Source organism: Phacochoerus africanus, chromosome 16 (assembly GCF_016906955.1).
Source record: "Phacochoerus africanus isolate WHEZ1 chromosome 16, ROS_Pafr_v1, whole genome shotgun sequence".
NCBI lineage: Eukaryota > Metazoa > Chordata > Mammalia > Artiodactyla > Suidae > Phacochoerus > Phacochoerus africanus.
Genome location: NC_062559.1, coordinates 54174495 through 54195695, shown reverse-complemented (window position 1 = coordinate 54195695; position 21201 = coordinate 54174495). Strand labels below are relative to the sequence as shown.

At 43.5% G+C, this 21201-nt stretch overlaps 1 protein-coding gene across 1 annotated transcript in view; it reads left to right on the top strand.

Annotated features, from left to right (window-relative positions):
• SUGCT (succinyl-CoA:glutarate-CoA transferase) overlaps positions 1–21201 on the top strand; it is a 650574-nt gene that overhangs the window by 49552 nt on the left and 579821 nt on the right. The window contains exon 7 of the mRNA XM_047763177.1: positions 7237–7328. Coding sequence (XP_047619133.1) covers positions 7237–7328 — 92 coding nt within the window. The remainder of the gene's footprint in view (positions 1–7236; positions 7329–21201) is intronic.

Here is a 21201-nt window from a genome sequence, read left to right as displayed (position 1 = left end):
GAGCATATTTTCTTGCAGGCCTTTATTTAGAAGCTGCTTTTAGAGTTGTGCTGGTGGTGAGGGGCCTCTGTTTGTCCCATTTGAGGCATTTGGGCTCCTGACCGGAAGCCTGAGGCCCTCATTTCCCTACCTAGTAGGGACTGACACTAATTCCTTCTCTTAACTTCCCTTTGAGATAATAGGTGGTTTGCAAGCACTTAGTATTCCTGCCTTATGGTGGAGCTTCTCTCTGCTGCTGGAGACCTGTTTTATGCTGGAGATACCCGTGGTTTAAAAACCATTGTTTTCAAGACTGGAAGTCCAGTCTAGGATGCCCGTTATTGCTGCGAACTAGCTGCCTTGGAATGTAAAGTCTTTTAGTATTTGGTAGAATTTGCCAGTGGAGCAGCTGGTCCTGGATATTTGTTGAGAGGCTTTGGGTTACTGGTTTAATCTCCTTCCCAGCAATTGATTCAGATTTTCTGTTTCTTCATGATTCAGTCTTGGAGTTTCTAGAAGTTTATCCCTTGCTCCTAGGTTGTCCAATCTGCTCGTGTATAATTGCTCATAGTAGTCTCTTATTTGTGTTATCAGTTGTAAAGTCTCCTCTTTCATTTCTGATTGTGTTTTGAGTTCCTGCTTTTTTGTGAGTCTGCCTAACGGTTTGTCAATTTGTTTATCTTTTCAGAGAAGCAGCTCCTAGTTTCATTGGTCTTTTCTAGCGTCTTTTAAGTCTCTATTTTATTTATTTCTTCTTTACTCTTCGATATTTTCTTCCTTCCACTAACTTTGGGTTTCATTTGTTCTTGTTTTTCTGTAACTTGAGGCACAAGGTTAGGTTGTTTATTTGAGATCTTTCTTGTTTCTTGATGTAGGAATTTATTGCGTGAACTTTGCCCTTAGAACTGCTTTTGCTGCATCCCATAGTTTGGGTATGTTATATTTCCATTTTCATTTTTTTAATTAGTGATTTTTATTTTTTCCATTATAGTTGGTTTACAGTGTTCTGTCAATTTTCTACTGTACAGCAAATGACCCGGTCACACATACATATATACATTCTTTTTCTCATATTATCATGCTCCATCACAAGTGACTAGATATAATTCCCGGTTCTGTACAGCAGGATCTCATTGCTTATCCATTCCAAAGGCAATAGTTTGCATCTGTTAACCCCAGACTCCCAGTCCATCCCACTCCCTCCCCCTTGGCAACCACAATGTTCCCCAAGTCCATGAGTTTCTTTTCTGTGGGAAGATTTATTTGTGCCGTATATTAGACTCCAGATATAAGTGATGTCGTATGGTATTTGTCTTTCTCTTTCTGACTTCCCCATTTTCATTATCTCAATTTTTTTTTTTTTTTGCCTTTTCTAGGGCCGTTCCTGTGGCATGTGGAGGTTCCCAGGCTAGGGGTCTAATCGGAGCTATAGCCACTGGCCTACACCACAGCCACAGCAACGTGGGATCTGAGCCACGTCTGTGACCTACACCACAGCTCATGGCAACGCCGGGTCCTTAACCCACTGAGTGAGGCCAGGGATTGAACCTGCAGCCTCATGGTTCTTAGCTTCGTTAACCACTGCGCCATGACGAGAACTCCTCAAATAATTTTTTGATTTCTGTTTTGATTTCTTCTTTGACATATTGGTTGTTCAGTAGCATGTTGTTTAATCTCTACATATTTATGAATTTCTAGTTTTCTTCTTGTAATTGATTTTTAGTTTTATACCATTGTGGTCAGAAAAAAATGCTTGTAATGATTTCACTCCCAAGTTTATTGACTTGTTTTGAAAAAAAGATACTTTTTTGTGGTCTAACATATGATGTATCCTGAGAATGTTCCATGAGTACTTGGAAGAATGTGTTTTGCTGTCGTTGGATGAGTATCGTTACTGTTTGTTAAATCCATCTGGTTTAACGTGCAGTTTACGTCTGTATTTCCTCACTGTTGCCTGTCGAGATGGTCTAGCCGTTGTTGAACTTGGGGTGTTGACGTACCTACTGCTGCTGTGTTGCTGTGTACTTCTCCGCTCAGGTCTGTTAGCATTTGCGTTGTATGTCTAAATGCTTCTGTGTTGGGTGTAGGGTATTTATAAACGTCACATCCTTTGGTTCGACTGACTCCTTTATCATCATGTAATGACCGTCTTCGTCTTTTACCACAGTTTCTGTCCTAAAGTCTGTTTTATCTGATACAGGTATAGGTACCTCTGTTTTCCTTCGATTTCTATTTACATGAAATACCTTTTTCCATGCCTTCACCTTCAGTCTCTCTCTTTAAAGCTGAGGCAAGTCTCTTGTAGGCAGCATATAGTTGGGTCTTATTTATTTTATCCATTCAGCCACTCTGTGTCCTTTGATTGGAAAATTTAGTCCATTAACATTTGAAGTCATTTTCGATAGGGACGGACTTATTGCCATTTTGTTAATTGTTTTCTGGTTGTTTCCTAAGTTCTTTGTTCCCTTCTTTCTCTCTCGTTTCCTTCCTTTGTGATTTGACGATTTTCTGCAGTGGTGTGCGTACATTTCTTTCTCTTTCTCTTCTGTGTATCTACTGTAGGTTTGTGCCTTGCACTGCCGTGAGGCTTACGTAATACATGCTACAACGCTAACAGTCTGTTTCAAACCGATTACAACCTAACTTCAGATGTATAAAAAGTTCTGCATTTTTACACTGTCCTCCAACATTTAATGTTTTTGATGTCACAGTTTATGTCTTTTTACTATTATGTATTCAGTAATTATTCATAGATGTGTATGTTCATAAATTATTGCAGTTATAGGCGGTTTTAATACTTTTACTTTTAATCTTTATGCTAGAGTTATAAGTGAGTTATCTACAACCATTACAGTGTTTGAGTAGTCTGAATGATCCATGTATTTACCTTTACCGAGTTTTATACTTTCATGTTTAAATGTTACTTTACTAATCAGCATTCTTTTCTTTCCGTTTGAAGAAATCCCTTTAACATATCTTGTAAGACCAATCTACTGGTGATAAATTTCTTCAGATTTTCTTTGTCTGGAAACCTCTATCTTTCTTTTAATTCTGAAGGACAACTTTGTTGGGTAGAGTATTCTTGGTCGGCAGTCTTTTTTTTTTTTTTTTTCCTTTGAGCACTCTGAATATCTCATCCCATTGCCTTCTGACCTGCAAGGTTATTGTGAAATCTGCAGATAGTCTTATGAAGGTTGCCTTGTATGTAGCAGGTTGCTTTTCTTTTGCCTCTTTTTAAGGTTCTCTCTTTGTCTTTAGCCTTTGACAATTTTTTTTTTTGTCTTTTTGCCATTTCTTGGGCCGCTCCCACGGCATATGGAAGTTCCCAGGCTAGGGGTCAAATCGGAGCTGTAGCTGCCAGCCTATGTCAGAGCCACAGCAACGTGGGATCTGAGCCGCTTTTGCGGCCTACACCACAGCTCACGGCAATGCTGGATCCTTAACCCACCGAGCAAGGCCAGGGATCGAACCTGAAACCTCATCGTTCCTAGTCGGGTTTGCTAACCACTGAGCCACGATGGGAACTCCTAGCCTTTGACAATTTAATTGTAATGTCTGAGTGTGAATTACTTTAGATTCATCATATTTAGCATTTCGTGGGCTGCCTAGAGTTGATCTTTTTTTTTTTCCCCCTCCAGGTTAGGGAAATTTTTAGCCATTATTTCTTTGAATAAGCTCCCCCCACCACCCCTGTCTTCTCGGATCTTTATAATGTGTATTTGGTCCCTTTTATAGTGCCTTATAAGTCTCTTAAGTGGTCTTCAAAAAAAGCTGGCTTAGTCTTTTTTCTTTTTGCTCCGCTGACTGGATGTCTTCCACTGCCCTGCCTTCTAATTTGCTGATTCTTCCACTTGATCTGCTTTGCTGTTGAAACTTTCTATTGAATTTTTCATTCAGTTATTTTATTTTTTAGCTCTGTGCTTTCTGTTTGGAAGTTTTTAATATTTCCAATCTCTGTTGAAATTTTCACATTTTTCATGCATTGTTTTTCTGGCCTGAGTGGGTATCTTTATGGGCATTATTTTGAACTCTTATTTTATTTTATTTTATTTTATTTTATTTTTTTGGGTCTTTTGTCTTTTTAGGGCTGCACCTGCGGCATATGGAGGTTCCCAGGCTAGGGGTCCAATAAGAGCTGTAGCTGCCGGCCTATGCCACAGGTGCAGCAACACCAGATCTGAGCCATGTCTATGACCTACACCACAGCTTACGGCAGTGCCAAATCCTTAACCCACTCAGCGAGGTCAGGGATCAAACCTGCAACCTCATGGTTCCTAGTCAGATTCGTTTCTGCTGCACCACGACAGGAACTTCTGTTTTGAATTCTTTGTCAGGTGCATCACTTTTTGCTCTTTCATCAAGAGATATATTTTGTTTCTGGGGATTGATTTTGTTTGGAACATACTGCCTTCCTTCTTCGTTTTCCTTGAATACTTAAGTTGGTTTTCGTGCCTTAGCTAAAACAGCATCTCTTTCATTCCCAACAGACTTGTCTTGGTCTTGTGTGGGAGATGCATCTTGTTAGTTAGCCCAGCCTGAACTCTTGGTTGCCTCTCAAACCTATGTGATTATCCAAGCCACTGTCTTTATTCCTCATGCCTTCTAGTAATCAAGGGCATGAGAAGAGCCGTCGGTGTTCCGTAGATACAGGCTGTTTAGACACCAAACCCTCGGCAACAGCTGGGAAAGTATGCTGTCAGGCTCTTTCTGGGCAGAAACTGGGAGGTAGGCATTTTTGTCTTCTCCCTTTGCACTGAGCCTGGGTAGATAGCGGTGCAGGGGTCTTCCTGAACCCATTAAGAAATTGCTCATTGTTGGTCACAGTCCTGCGAGACACGTGACTGTAAGCCCTGTTGGCAGTCAGAGCCAGGTGACTTGGGGTTCCAGTCCCCAGGCAGTAGCTGCCAAATTTGGGGCACTAGACCTGTTTAGACGCTCTTTCCAGTGATGCTGGTGATGTGGTCTTGTTGGAGTGCGCTGGAGGGAGGAGGTGGGCTGAGTGCTCATGGTTCTTTCAGGTTCTAGGTAGGATCGATTAGAGGTGTGTCAATTTGTGTCTAGACCCTCTGACAGCAGCAGTCAAGCCGTTTCCGGAGAGACTGGATGATGGACCTTTTTTACTGGCGGCTTTAGCTCGGAGCCCTTTGGGGGACGGCTCCCGTTCGTGCCTCTGGTCCTATCAGTGACTTCTTTGCCATCGTCCTGTAGTCTCAGCAATGCGGGCTCTGCTGGCTCTCAGAGCCAGTGTTTTAGGGTCTGTCCCTCAGGTGGGAACCTTGAAAGCTGGGACACTAGTTGTGCTGTTCGTACTCTCTGCTCTTTAGGGAGCAGCTGGGAGTTGGGGTTTCATCCTCGTCTGATGGTGCTTGGAGCAAGTTTATGGCGAGAGGATCTCAGCCTTTTCTCCCGGCTTCGATGTGGGCATTTGCTCTGTTGCCCAGTGTGGGGCAGTCATTCAACTGAATGTCTCTCTTTTCTCGGCGTCCAGATTTCTGTCGGCGAGAACTGCTCCGTGTGTAGCTGCACATTCATTGTGTCCACGGGAGGAGGAAAATGGCTTCCTGTGTCATCATTTTGGCCAAAAACAAAACAAAACAGAAAAAAAAAACCTCTTTATTGTTTGTTTTATAAAGATGATTATTTTTATATAACCAGTATTCATTTGTTTATTTATTCAGTAAACGTTACTGAATTCCACTCCAGATGCTGGCAATACAGCAGTGAATTAAATTGAAAAAAATCTCTAGTGCATGCCTTTGAGTATGGAGGATACGGAAAACACACAAAGAAACTGTATCGTCTCTCTGGTGAGGAAAAGAGAGTCACGTGTAACCCGTGAGAGGTGAGAGGATTTCAGGGAGGACTCTGCGCTGAGGAGACACTTGAGCGCAGCTGGAGGATGTGAGGGAGTGAGGCGTGTGGCTGTGCCGAGCGGGACAGGGAGCCCCAGGTCGCTGGAGAGGCCAGCAGGAGACACGGGAATTGGAGCCACATTCCAGTAGCTCCTCACATGACCTTCACTGTTCAACAGTGAGCACCAGGACTGAGGCGCGCAGGAGAAAATATTTTGTGTGTTCTTCTAATTTTTGCTGATGGCAGAAAATATGACACTCTAGCTTTCCTGGCAATGCTAAAAAGCCCTGTCAGATGTGATTATTTTATTCACGTTCAGATTTTATTTATTTTTTTTTCTTTTGGCTGCACCCTTGGCATGTGGAAGTTCCTGGGCCAGGGATCAAATCAGCACCACTTCAATAATCAGAACCACAGCAGTGATAATGCCAGATCCTCAACCCTCTGAGCCACAAGGGAACTCCCACGTTCAAATTTTAAATTATCGTTTATACTTTCTTTGCGCACTTGAGAAAATATGTAACTAGAACCTAGGGAGGCATTGTTTTGTTTTACTTTGTATATTGTTTTGTATGGAGCAAGAGTATCTCTTTACGAAAGAGTCTGGAAGGTAAGTTGAACGAGTGAATCAGGCTGAAGTGTAAAGGATTAAGGAGGGGTGGAGACTGTGGCACCCTGGAGACTTTATGCCCGAGTAAAGGGAAGAGGGTTACTTAACTCTCCTTGATTATTGCCAGGTGAGAATGCAAGCCCAGTTTTAAATTTATTTTCTGGTTTTTCAAAAAAACCCAGAAATTTGCATTTTTTTTTTTGCCATTTCCTGATATCTATCTATCTATCTATCTATCTATCTATCTATCTATCTATCTATCTATCTATCTATCTTTTTGTCTTTTCAGGGCCACACCTGTGGCATATGGCTGTTCCCAGGCTAGGGGTCTAATAGGAGCTGTAGGCGCTGGCCTACACCACAGCAACATGGGGTCCAAGCCGCCTCTGTGACCTACACCACAGCTCATGGCAACGCCAGATCCTTAACCCACTGAGAGAGGCCAGGGATCAAACCTGCATCCTCATGGATGCTAGTTGGGCTTGCTAACTGCTGAGCCACGATGAGAACTCCACTATTTCCTGATCTTTAAATGTTGGAGACTAAGTAAGAATATTGTAAAACACTCTTCAGACCAGACAAAACATTCATGCAAGGGTGATCTGGCCCACAAGTTATCCGTTTGCAGCCTTTCAAGGTATAAGATCATCTTCAAATTTTACTGCCTCCTTCAAGGGCTGATATAGATCTTGCAGTCACAGAGCGCGGCAGGGTTTCTGGCTACAGTGGTTTTAACACCCTGCTGTACTGTTGCTCTCCCTGGGTGGTGCTGCATGTGTCTCTTCTTGTCCTAGGGTACGGGCAGACAGGTCCGCTGTCTCAGCGAGCTGGTTACGATGCTGTGGCCTCTGCTGTTTCTGGTCTAATGCACATCACAGGACCTGAGGTAGGTATCCTTTGTAGCATATTCATAAATTTCCCCCTGTTTATTCCAAACGGATTTTCGTCTTTACTAACCTATAGGCTTTAACTCAAGTTAATTTTGGGAAGAAACCACAAGTAGATGACATTAAAGATGGAAGTGCTCCTTATAAATGTTCTTGAGGCTAAATGTCAATATGGCCCCGGGGCAAACAGCAGCAGTCTTTTTAGCAAGAAGCGGTGGGTCAAGTGGGCAACACGTTTCCCCTCAGGTGGTATGTTGGCCCAGCTTAGGAAGGGTGCCTTTGGGTGAGTTGGGAGCATCCTTCTTGTGAGCAGAGCGGCTGCTAGGCTGTTCATTTCTCCCGGAGTACGTTCATTTGACATTTAGACATAATGGAGGGTTTCTTTTTCCTCTGGAATATTTAAAATTTGTTACCTAATGCCTCAGGTGTAGTTGTGTCTTTTTTTTTTTTTTTTTTTGCATTTAAGGAGTGCACATGGAAGTTCCCAGGCTAGGGGTCAAATTGGAGCTGCAGCTGCCAGCCTACACCACAGCAACAGCAACGAGGGATCCAAGCTGTGTCTGCAACCTACGCCACAGCTCATGGCAACACTGAATCCTTAACCCACTGAGCGAGGCCAGGGAATGAACCTCTGTCCTTACAGATAGATGCTGGTTGGGTTTGTAACTGGCTGGGCCTTAACAGGAACTCCCTAGTTGTGTCTGATTGTTATATGCATTAGATTCTGACAGTGAAAGAAGGACTTGATTTTATAACAATCCTTCTCCACTGATGATGGGTTAAGAAGTTCCTGAAAGTATGTAGATGGCCGAAATGTGGTTTGGTTAGGTCAAAGACTCCTAGAAAGTGGACTCTTTGGGGGAAACCCAAAATGACATTAAATAAAGGAAAAAGGAAGAGCGTGAAAACTTAGTAAGTAAAAATACTAAAAAAAAAAAAAAAAATCCATTTTCAAAATAAATTAGATTGGTAGCCCTAAAAAACTTTTTTCCAGGAGGTATTCCTTCCCTGAATCAATTTCTTCAGTTGATTCTTCAGGAAATCTTGCCACAGTGTCGAAATAAACTGAGGCAGAGTGACCTCAAGTCTTTTTGAAACTTTTTTTTTTAATTTTTTGTTTTTTAGGGCTGCACCTGTGGTATATGCAGACTCCCAAGCTAGCTGTCAAATGGGGGCTTCAGCTGCCCATATACAGCACAGCCACAGCAGTGCCCAGATCTGAGCCACGTCTGTGACCTACACCACAGCTCATGGCAACACTGGATCCTTAACCCACTGAGCGAGGCCAAGGATCGAACCTGCATCCTCATGGATGCTAGTCAGATTCATTAACCACTGAGCCATGATCGGAACTCCCCTCAAGTCTTTTTATAGACTTCTTTTTATTAATTTAAAGTAGGCAGGATTTTGGTAATTAAAATATGTGCTCTTTTGTACTTTATTTCTCTGCTGTTTCATTTTCACTATTCTTAGAAAAAAAGTCTTTTTTTTTTTGTTTTTTGTCTTTTTAGGGCCGTACCCATGGCATATGGAAGTTCCCAGGCTAGAGGTCAAATCAGAGCTGCAGCTGCCAGCCTACACCACAGCCGCAGCCACGCCAGATCCAAACCACATCTGTGACCCACACCACAGCTCATGGCAACGCTGGATCCTTAACCCACTGAGCAAGGCCAGGGATCAAACTCACGTCCTCATGTGTTCTAATTGGATTCGTTACCGCTGAGCCACAACAGGAGCTCCTACTCAGGTGATTTTATTCTGTCTAATGGGCAAAGAACAACATGAATTGAACCCCTGCCATGTGCCAGGCATTATTTTATGTCCTTTACATGTTTTAGGTTAAATAAACTTAACTTCCATGTGCTGTATTTCTTTTACACGGACACATCTCACGTCTCGGCTCATCCTTCCCATGAAGGGTCATTGAACAAATACAGAGGGACTCCTCTGTATGCCAGGAACTGTGGTGGGTCCTGGGGATTAAACAGGAACAGGGCAGGCACAGTCCTTAAGGGGAGGAGACGTTCGTTAAACGGGCGAAAGGAGCTCCAAGGAAGCGTGCAGGATGCCGTGGACTTCCGTAACCGTGCCTCAGGTCACTGTAGTACTTCCAGGGGTCCCTGCGCAATGTGGTTTGACAACAGAGGATACGAGCCGCCTGCAGAGAGTCAGCCCACGCAGGGCGTCCCCATCCAAGGGCTTGTGTCCCCAACAGCAGAAGTGTATGACGGTTTACCGAGACTCTCGGCCGAGGCTGCACGGGAAGGGTCGCTTCTGAGCGCGGGCTGCTCCTTCCCAGCAGCCCCTGCAGCTGCACCACTGCCGGTCATCTCATGCTGCAGAGGAGCTTGTATCTGCCGGCGCAGCTCTGGGTTTGGGCTGAAGCACAACTCCGTGTTTTCAGAGGACGAATCGGAACCCAGGCTTCATCACCTGTTCGGTTCTGTCGCTCAGGGAGGGCTTCTCTGAGGGCGTCTTTTTTAAAGATAAATTTTATTTGGGTCCAGTTAACTTCAAAGCTTGTGTTTGCTTCAGGTGCCTGGCAAAGCAAATCGGTTATACATCTATGCATATCCAATCCTTTTCAGAGTCTTTCCCCATATAGGTTATTTCATAGTATTGAGCGGTTATGCTCTGCTATCCAGTAGGTCCTTGTCACCTGGACATTTTGTGTGGGGTAGTGTGCATACGTCAGTCCCAACGCTCTGATTTACCCCTCCGTCTTTGGTAACCGTACATTTGGTTTCATGACCTTTGGGTCTGTTTCTGTTTTATAAGTTCTTTGATCTGAGGGCCAGCTGTTTAGGGTGGGACGCAATTAGGCATTGACCTTGTGACAAGAGGGCAGTGCCATGCGTGATGTCTAAAGGCTGGAGAATCTGGTACGTTTGAGGAACCAGTCTCATTGGCTATTGAGAGCTAGCAAAGAAGGTGGAAAATGAGGCGGGAGATGTGGTGAACTTAGTGTTTATGGACCTGTTATGTTACTTAATAATTTGAAGAGAAGAAAAGATACATGATCACAGATACATATTTTTAGTGATGATCTAATATACTTTTGCCTGGAAAATGAGTGATGGTCCCACAGTGTGGACTAGTGTGATGATGAGAAAGCTCAAAATGCATTTTTTTTCTGTAATGGAGTCATGTAGTTTTTAGCTCAGTCTGTAACATAGGATACAGTTTATCAAAGCATCTCCTTATGAAGAGGCTTAAGTGCACTAGTTGTCTTCTACTAAATCTAAAAATCTAGCCTTCAAGGTATGCTGTGGTTTTGTCGGATGAGACTCGTATTTGATAAAGGAGAAAAAGCGCACCGGTGCTGGGGTCCCGTACTGGGCTGACCGTGCTTTGTATCTTCCAGGTGCTTGTACGTTTTGATCCTCACCTTGGCCCTTCCAGGTGCAGGTGTTGATAATTCTGTAGCTGAAGCTTAAGGGCTTAGACGACGTGTGCAGAGTGCCCAGAAATGCAAAATACTAAAGCTGGACTTTGAATCCAGGCTGCTTTACATCGTCTGGCTCTAAATAATACATACATTTTTAAAAACCTTAAGAGAATCTTCAAAGTCTAATTTATGGCTTACATGGAATCTGTTGGAAAGAACGTATAAGTAAAATAAAAATGTGGCTCAGGGTCGGATTTCAAGGAAGTGGTAGGATTTGTGTTGAATGGTACCTGGAGAGATGGATAGGATTCAGGTGGATTGAGACATTCCTAGTGGAGGTCGCAGACTGAATAAGGGAGGGAAGCAGGAAGGAATCGGGCACACCTGGAGAAAAGCAGCGGGTCATGTATGTTAGAGCCGGAGTTGAAAGTTTCAGAGTAGCGGGGAAACTTGTTGCAGCCGTGCTTTGAAAGTCTTCAAGGTCAAGTAAAGAAGTTGGGTGTTGTTTGCCAATGGAGAGGTTAGGGAGGTTTTTCAGAAGGGGAGTGATATGATGCAAACTGTGCTTCGTAAGAGTAGTTTGGCCCATACGTGCAGCGTGCATTAAATCAAGTTTACAAGCGATGCTATTTAGATATTCATCTCCCCCTTTGAAAACGAAGGACACACAAATATTTTCACACAAAGAAAATGTTCTTACATTGCTGTCCAAAGGCATTGTATTATATTTAGTTTATATTTTTGAAGAAGTAATACATTCCCCTAATACTACAGCTACAAGAAGCTTAAGTATATTGACTATATATTTCATCATAGAAACCAGGACTCTACGAGTGCAAGAGGGCTCGTCTTTGTCAGATGTGGACTCTGTACCTGAGTCTGCAGTGTCCATCTCCTTCCCGCTGTCCTCAGTCCCCTTCTTCTCCTCAGAGACAGTCAGCGCCATCACTTTTCTTTTGCGTCCTCTCGGAGATGTTCTATTCAAAAACAAGCAAAAGAGTCTTCTGCCTTTTCTTTGGTCTTTTTAGGGCTGCTCCCTCGGTCATGTGGAGGTTCCCAGGCTAGAGGTTGAATCAGAGCTACAGCTGCCGGCCTACGCCACAGTCACAGCCATGCCAGGTCTGAGCTGCATCTGAGACCGACACCACAGCTCATGGCAATGCCAGATCCTCAACCCACTGAGCGAGGCCAGGGCTTGAACCTGTGTCCTCATGGAATCTAGTCAGATTCGTTTCCGCTACACCATGACGGGAACTCCAGTCTTCTCCTATCTTTTATTTTTTTTTAATACTTAGTGAATTTTATTACATCTATAGATGCACAATAATCATCATTCTCCTGTCTTCTAAAAAAACACAACTGGTAGTGTACTTTCTCAATTTCCCCCACTTTTACTGAGATATAATTGACACACAGCACTGGGTAAGTTTAAGATGTACAATGTAATTTAACCTACATGTATTATGAAATGATTACCATAGTAGGTTTCGTGAAACCCATTGTCTCATGTAGACACGTGAAAGAAATAGGAAAAACATTTGTCCCTGTGATGAGGGCTCTTACATTTACTCTCTAACAGTGTTCATACGTAACGCACGTCAGGGTCAGTTATCTTGCTCATGTCATGCCCTACATCGGTGGTGCCTATTTGTCTTATAACTGGAGGTTTTTTCCTTTTGATTGCCTTTATCCAGTCCCCCTCCCCACAAGCCCTGGCTCTGGTAGCCGCAGATCTGATCCCTTTTTCTCGGAGTTTGTTTGCTTTTGAAGTGTAGTTGACCTGCAGTACTGCGTTAATTCCTGGGTCACAACAGAATGATTTGGTATTTCTGTACATTTCGAAATGGTCACCATGATAAATCTAGTTATCTGTCACAATGCAGAGATGTTACGTAATTATTAGCTATATTCTCCACACTGTACATTTCATCCTGTGCCTCACTTATTTCGTAACTTGAAATTTTTACCTTTTAATCTCTTTCACCTGTTCCTCTTCTCCCCAGTGCCCTCCTCACTGGCAAACACCTGTTTGTTCTCTGTATCTATGACTCTGTTTCTGTTTAGTCACGTTTGTTCATTTGTTTTGTTTTTTAGATGCCACATTTGAGTGAAATCTTTTAGGATTATTGGTCCTTCTCTATCTGACGTATTTCACTTAGCATAATACCTTCTAGGTCCAAAACCACTTTCTCACTGATTTTTGAAATTCCGTGAAAGTGAAGTACAGTTTGTACACAATAAAGTGGAAACTCTTACAGGTGTAGTTGGTGGCGTCTTGCAGACACACACACCTGGATGATCGTCCCCCAGCTCACGACGCGGCGTATTCCCATCGCTCCACAGGGTGCGTCTTGGCGTCTCTTGTCATTCCTTGTGAATTGTAATACTATTTGTTCTAGTTCTGTGAAAAACGTCTTGGGTGTCTTCATAGGGATTGCGTTAAATCTGTAGATTGCTTGGGTTGTATGGCCATTTTAACAATATTAATTTTTCCAACCCGTGAACACGAGATATCTTTCCATATCTTTGAGTCACTTTAAAATTCTTTTCATCAGTGTCTTATAGTGTTCACCTCCTTTGTAAACTTCGTTCCTTGGCATTTTATTTTTTATTTTTTGATCTGATTGTAAATGTGATTATTTGCTTAATTTTTCTTCCTGACAATTCATTATTGGTTTCTAGAAAACCAATAGATGTCTATGTATTAATCTTGTCTTGTGCAGCTTTGCTGAATTCATTTATTATTTCAAATAGTTTTTTGATGGAGACTATAGGGTTTTCTACATAGAATATCAAGTCATCTGTAAATAGTGACAGTTCAACTTCTCTTCCAATTTGGATGCCTTTTACTTATTTTTTTCTTGTCTGATCATGGTGGCTGGGACTTCCAATACTGTGTTAGGTAGAAGTGGTGAGAGTGGGCATTCTTGTCTTGTTTCTGACTTTAGAGGCAGAGCTTTCATTGTCGAATACGATGTTAGCTGTGGACCTGTCATAAATGAACGGCCTTTATTATGTTGAGATAAGTTCCCTCTGTACTAATGTTGATGAGATTTTTAAAAAATTAATTAATTATTTTTACAGCCACATCTGCAGCACATGGAAGTTCCTGGGCTAGGGGCAGAATTGGAGGTGTAGCTGTAGGCCTGCACCAGAGCCACAGCAACACCAGATCTGAACTGCATCTGTGACTTGTGTTGCAGCTTATGGCAATGTCAGATCCTTAACCTAGTGAGTGAGGCCAGGGATTGAACCCACATCTTCATTGACACTATGTCAAGTTCTTAACATACTGAGCCACAAGGGGAACCTGTGATGAGATATTTTAAAAAATGAATGAATGTTGAATTTTTTCAAATGCCTTTTCTGTGTCTGTTGAAATGATTGTGTGATTTTATCCTTCCTTTTGGTATTGTGGTATATTGCAGTGATTGATTTGTAAATGTTGATCCATCCTTGCATCCATGGAATAAACCCGACTTGATTATAGTGTATGAGCCTTTTTATGTATTTGATTTGGTTTGCTAATATTTTATTGAGGATTTTTGCATCTATATTCATCAAAGTTATTGACCTGTTAATTTTCTTTTTTTTTGTTAGTGTCTTTGTCTGGTTTTGGTATCAGGGTGATGGTGGCTTCATTGAATGAATTTGGGAGTGTTCTATCCTCTTCAATTTTTGGAATAGTTTGAGAGGGGATGAGTTTTAACTATTTCTTATGTGTTTGATAGACTCCCCTACAAAGCTTTCTAATCTTGAATTTTATTTGCAGGAATTTTTAAAAAATTACAAATTCAGCTTCACTAGTGACCAGACTTTTCACATTGTCTCTTTTTTCTTGATTCCGCCGTCTTGGAAGTTTGTATGTTTCTGGGAATTTGTCCATTTCTTCTCAGTTGTCCATTTGGTTGGCTTATAATTTTAGTATTCTCTTGGGATTTATTGTATCTTTGTAGCGTCAGTTGTTGTTATTTCTCCTTTTTCATTTTTTATTCTTTTATTTCTAGGGCCACACCCATGGCATAGGGAAGTTTCCAGGCTAGGGGTCAAATTGGAGCTACAGCTGCCAGCCTGCATCACAGCCACAGCAACGCCAGATCCAAACCATGTCTGTGACCTACACTGCAGCTCGTGGCATTGCCTGATCCTTAACTCACTGAGTGAGGCCAGGGATTGAACCTGCGTCCTCATGAAGACTGTTTGGGTTCTTAGCCCCCGAGTCACAGTGGGAACTCTGCTAAATTTCTTCTTTCATTTATTTGCATTCCTCCCCAGGGAGAGTCTCAGCCTGTGTAATCTCCCTTTTCTTCTGAGCCCCCTCCCCGGAGCACAGGTCCAGACTGGATTGCTTCTTGATTCTGCTTCCTTCCTGCAGGATTATGTGTGCGCCTTTCTTACAGCTGTGGTGGTGCAGGAGTCTCTCTGCCGGTTTCCAGTGTTCAGTGAGAATTGCTCCACACATAGGTTCTATGGGGTAGGTGAGTTCGTGTCCTCCTGCTTGGCCGTCTTGATTCAGAGTCTGCGTTTCCTTAACGTCCTAGGTGCTTAAGTACCTTTACTTACGTACCTGAAGCCTGATGCTAAGTCTTTGTCAAGTTCCAGAACATTTAAGATCGATACGACAGCAGTGGTTTCCTCAACTTGCTGCTGCCCATTGTTCAGAAATAGAAGTCGGTGAAGCTGAAGAAGAGATGAGGCAGGGGACCCGTCTTCACCGGCCCGAGAACAGTCCTTCCTGGGGCCGAGGTTCATCGTCTTTCTGGAACCCCCACCACTGCCCCTGTCCAGGACCGCTCCACCCAGCCAAGGGGGGTCAAACTCCCGGGGGAACTGACCTGGCACATCCTGGCAACCGACTCTGGGCCTGAGACTTTCTCCTTTAAGGGTGTTTTTGTTAACGTCCCCAGTATTGTTTACTTACCCCTTTCCTGAGCTTCTCGCCTCTTAGAAGATCTTAGATTCTCAGGATTTGGTCAACTAAGCCTGTTTTCCCTCAGGCCTGTCTGGGCCCGGGCAGGGCAGTCCCTCAGCCTTCAGGTTCTTGTCTTGGCTTCTGCCTTTTAGAGTTACAAGCTTCCCCCCAGCCTTGTTTGGTTGTTCATAGGATCGACTTGTGTGACTCGGGAAAAACTACAACAAAAAAGCAGAAGACCAAGGGCACAGGATGATGAGAAAGGTACAAATGGGTTGGTAGAGTTGTGCCGTAGTATGTCTGTTCACTGCCAGAAAACAAGAATTTTCCAAGTGTACTTGCATTTTCCTAATGAAGTGTGTTGTAATATTTGATTTGTTTGTTAAAATTATGCCGTAGGTCATTTAAAGATTTCAAGATAAAAAAATCCTAAGATAAACTATAAATTAAGAAAGTATTGTTTTATTATGATCAAAGTTTTGGATAGCTTCCAAACAATGGAAGAGTCTTGCAAAACACAGATAATTTTTCTAAGAATTTTCCAATGTAGTTACTATAGAGGTTACTGATGGTGATACTCAACATACAGTGTTTTGTTTTTTTCTTCGCTTTTTAGGGTCGAACCCACGGCAGATGGAGGTTCCCAGGCTAGGGGTCGAATCAGAGCTACAGCTGCCAGCCTGCACCACAGCCACAGCAACGCCGGATCCTTAACCCACTGAGCGAGGCCATGGTTAGAACCTACAACCTCATAATTCCTAGTCGTATTTGTTTCTGCTGCACCACGACGGGAACTCCAGTACTGCATTTTTAGAATTAGAAATGTATCATTCTTCTTATTTCCCAATACCTCTCAGAAGTATGGTGTATTGGAGTTCCCGTCGTGGTGCAGCGGAAACAAATCCGACCAGGAACCATGAGGACGCAGATTCGATCCCAGGCCCCACTCAGCGGGTTAAGGATCCGGCGTTGCTGTGAGCTGTGGTGTAGGTCGCAGTCAAGGCTTGGATCCCCCGTTGCTGTGGCTGTGGTGGAGGCCGGCAGCTACAGCCCAGATTAGACCCCTAGCCTCGGAACCTCCATATGCCCTGGGTGCAGCCCTAAAAAGACAAAAAGACAAAAAAAAAGTGTGCTGTATTATGAGGAGTTCCTTTATTAAAACTTACTCAACCTAATGAATAATGTAACTGTGGTAAGTGATGGAGGTTTGGAAATAATGAGACTGTTAAGATTTTTATGAGAGCATTCATGCGATATAGAACAAAGAGCATGGACTCCAGAGTCCCCCAGGGCTGAATCTGCTCCTCTATGTCTTACCTTTGCGACTGGGAGCCGCGAGGTTTTCGTCTGTGCAGTGGCGGGAACTGCTTCTCTTGGTTGTCGTGAAGGTCACCCCTACCGCAGTGCCTGAGTCAGAGGGTGTGCGCAGCGGATGGAACGCAGTCAGCCCTTCGCACCCGTGGCAGCTGCAGCCACTGCTGAGGCGCCCGTGGGTGTGGAGCCCCCGCTGTGCAGCGCAGCCTCGTAGAAGGGAGTTGAGCATCTGCGGATTGTAGTATTCGAGGGGATCCTGGAACCGATTGTCCGTCGATACCGACGGCGGACTGTGCTTGAATTGGCGTCCTGTCCAGATGCGGGTGCAGTCCTGAAGGGGCAGTGTCACTTTTAGGTTGTCCACCCCCCGCCTTTATGTTTCCTTATGGCGCCCACCTCGTGTGCGAAATTGCATTTCATTCTCACGTGCTTATTGTCTTCTCTACGTTTGAAACGTCGACTCTGTGAAGTCAGAGGCTTGTTATTACTATACCTTTCTTTCTTTTTTTTTTGTCTTTTTGCCTTTTCTAGGGCTGCTCCCGCGGCATATGGAGGTTCCCAGGCTAGGGGTCTAATCGGGGCTGTAGCCACCGGCCTACGCCACAGCCACAGCAACGCGGGATCCGAGCCGCGTCTGCAACCTACACCACAGCTCACGGCAACGCCAGATCCTTAACCCACTGAGCGAGGCCAGGGATCGAACCCGCAACTTCATCATTCCTAGTCGGATTCGTTAACCACTCGCCACGACGGGAACTCCGTCTGTGAAATGTACATGAGGCCAAACATTTTCCAGTAGTCCCGAAACCTCTTTTCTGAATCAATGCTCTAGGAAGAGACTTCACACACATGCATCCTTGCACGCGTGCGCACACACACTCACGCTCACAATGCCAGTTTTTTTAAGAAGTGAGCTGTATTTCTTGTGGGAGGAAATAACTGCTCTATTTAGGGAAGTGTCTTCTTTCTGAGAAAGCATTTCATTTCAGAAGTATTATGTCTTACTCTGAATTATCTAATGCTTGCTAAAAATCTGTTTATTCTATAAAGAGTCGTGCAGTTTCCTGTGGTTTAAGACAGTTTCAGTTTTGTTCTCTCTCACTTTCTTTTTTGTACTTCAAATGCCTTTAAAAATATACCTGTTCTTTTTTCTAGAAAACTCTTTTTCAGAAATGTAACACATTTATGTTTAGTGATTCATTAGTTTTCATAGGATAAAAATCAACTAATTGCTTTAAACTTTGAAAGAGAATAGTATTGGGATGCCCTTCCGTTTGAACTGATCTATGAATTGAAAAAGACAGGAGCAGAAGGATTATGTAAGAAGCAATTCCTTTTTTTTTTTTTTTTGTCTTTTTGTCTTTTTGCCATTTCTTGGGCCGCTCTCTCGGCATATGGAGGTTCCCAGGCTAGGGGTCAAATCGGAGCTGTAGCCACCGGCCTACACCAGAGCCACAGCAACTCGGGATCCGAGCCGCGTCTGTGACCTACACCACAGCTCACGGCGATCGTTAACCCACTGAGCGAGGCCAGGGATTGAACCCGCAACCTCACGGTTCCTAGTCGGATTCGTTAACCACTGCGTCACGACGGGAGCTCCCCAAGAAGCAATTCCTTTTTGCTTGGCTCCATGAAAAAGTAAAAATGACCAGGCTGAGTTATCTGTGTACAATCTGTAGGTCTGCGTATTTTCTCTTACTTGCACAATCTGTAGGTTTGCCTGTTTTCTCTTATTTGCAAAATCTCATTTTCCCTCCATGTATCCTTTTGGTCAGGACAGTCTAAGAAGATTTTCTCACCTAAAAAGTTACACGTGGGAATTATGTGGACTGAGGCGCGAGACTGGGTGTTATTCCCGTTTTTAGGGTGGGGGGTCAGCACCTGTGTCGGGTTGGGGTTGAAGCTTTGTAACGGTCAACAGTCCTTGTTATGGAGGCTGTAACCTTTTAAAACTGTACAGTAAATTCAGTCAAAATCAGAATGAATTATTATTGCTATTATTTTTTGGCCATGCCCCCAGCATGTGGAAGTTCCTGGGCCAGGGATCGAACCCTCACCATCGCAGCGACTGGCACGACAGCAGCGAGCAGCTAGACCACCAGGGAACTCTGGCATAAATTATTTTTATTTAGCTTTTTTTAACCAAGTTATTTCTTTCTGTTTCTTCTCCTGGTATTGTCAGTGTGAGTTTGAGCTGTGTCCACTCTTGCCTTTTTACATTTCAGAACAAGAGGATTATTATAGCTCATTTATATATAGCCCTGGTATGCCTGGAGCTATCATACTGAGCTGGTGTATAAGCACCAAAAATGCCGTAGAAATGCCAACAAATTGGAAATATTCCAATGAAATGTGAAGAAAAGAAGGAAAGACAAAAGTAAATTTAAACAATTTATTTAAATGTTGTAGGACCGGAGTTCCCTGGTGGCTTAGCAGGTTAAGGGTCCAGCGTTGTCACTGCTATGGGCTTGGGTCACTGTGTGGTATGGGTTTGGTCCTTGGCCTGGGACCTTCCACATGCCATGGGCACGACCGACTAAAAAAAAAGTGAAAAAAATGCTGTAGGACGAAAAGAACATTTAAGTATGTACCTAAATACCACTGTAGAGAGGGGGAGAGATTGGGCTCACTATTGTGCATGGATAGTATTTACTTCTTTTAAATTCTTTAAGTTGGGAGTTCCCGTCATGTCATGGCTCAGTGGAAGAGAAGCTGTCTAGCATCCATGGGGACACAGGGTCCATCCCTGGTCTCACTCCGTGGGTTAAGGATCTGGCATTGCCGTGAGCTGCGGTGTAGGTCGCAGATGCGGCTCGGATCTGGCGTGCCTGTGGCTCTGGCATAGGCCGGCAGCTAGCTACAGCTCTGATTAGACCCCTCACCTGGGAACCTCCGTATGCCATGGGTGTGGCCCTAAAAAGACAAAAAAAAAAATTCTTTCAGTTGGAGGATGTTTATTCTTGGCTCTCGTCCCCTCTGTAAACCCCAGGGTAGGGATGTGTCACAGGCTTCCTGCTCCCCGTCCCCGCATCTGGACTATGGTTTTACAACCTTAAGTCAACACTCACTCTGCTTCTGAAATCTACGCACAGACTTTCTCTCTTCCACCCTCATAGCTTCAGGCATCCTGCGCTTAACTCTCCTCTGCTGTGTTACCTGGGAACTTTGACTCTCAACTTTTCTCTTTAATTCCAACTCCTGTCATCATCTTGAGTGGTTTTAATATCTGTATTGATGACCTATCTAATGCCTTCATTGATTCTCAGGAATCAGGAAGCCAGGTTTAAAATTACATTCTGTGATTCAGTGCAACATTCGACAAGGTGTCTGACCTCAGTTTTTCCATCTGTAAAACGGGGAAAATATCTTTTTCAGATGGTAGATGTAAAGCTGGCAAGTGATGGTAAAGGTATTGCATGAATTTATATAAAACCGTCTTATTCAAATGCCTGCTGTAGAGCCATCTTTACTTAGCGACAGTTATTCAATCAACTGACTCTATGACTACATATTATATATATAAAATATGTGTGTATATGTGTATGTATATGTGTGTGTGTAATTACAGTATGCCATTATACATACACATATAAAATACGTGTGTGCATAATTATATGTCTATGCATACACACATGTATGTGGAGATGTATCTTACATGCATTATAGTCCATCTTGGGATGCCTCCTCTGGTTGGATCTTCAACATCATAAATTCCTTGACTGTGTTAATTCTCTTCGTCTTTTAAACCCTTCCTCCTATTCGTTTAGTCAGGCACCTCCCTTCTGCTTCACTTGTCCTGCTACCGTCCATCCAATAGAACGAAGCTAGATCCTTGCAAATAATGGGCTCCCAAGTCCCTCTCTTACCTCTTCTAAAGGAAGAAAGTGAACTAAAGCTAGATTTGGAGCTTGAATGACAGGCCGCTCTGCTGGCAGTGGCAAGGCTGGCTGTGGGCATCATAGTAGAGCACCGATAGAGCCTCAGGAGTCGGTGGCCACGGGACGGGGGAGGTTGTGTAGGATGGAGCTCCTCCCTTACAAAGGCAGCCGTGGGTGGCCATCGCTCTGGTAGAGCAACTGTAACTTCATCACGTGAAGATAAGCTTTGTTTATGACAGATCTCACATACATTTAAAAGCTAAGTAACAGTCTGAATCCTAAATATTCAACTGATAAAGAAGCACAGTTCCCTTTGAAGTTTAGGTAACTCGAACTTATTTTAATAGAATGCAGAACTGTGCTTGTAGCAGAAGAAGTTG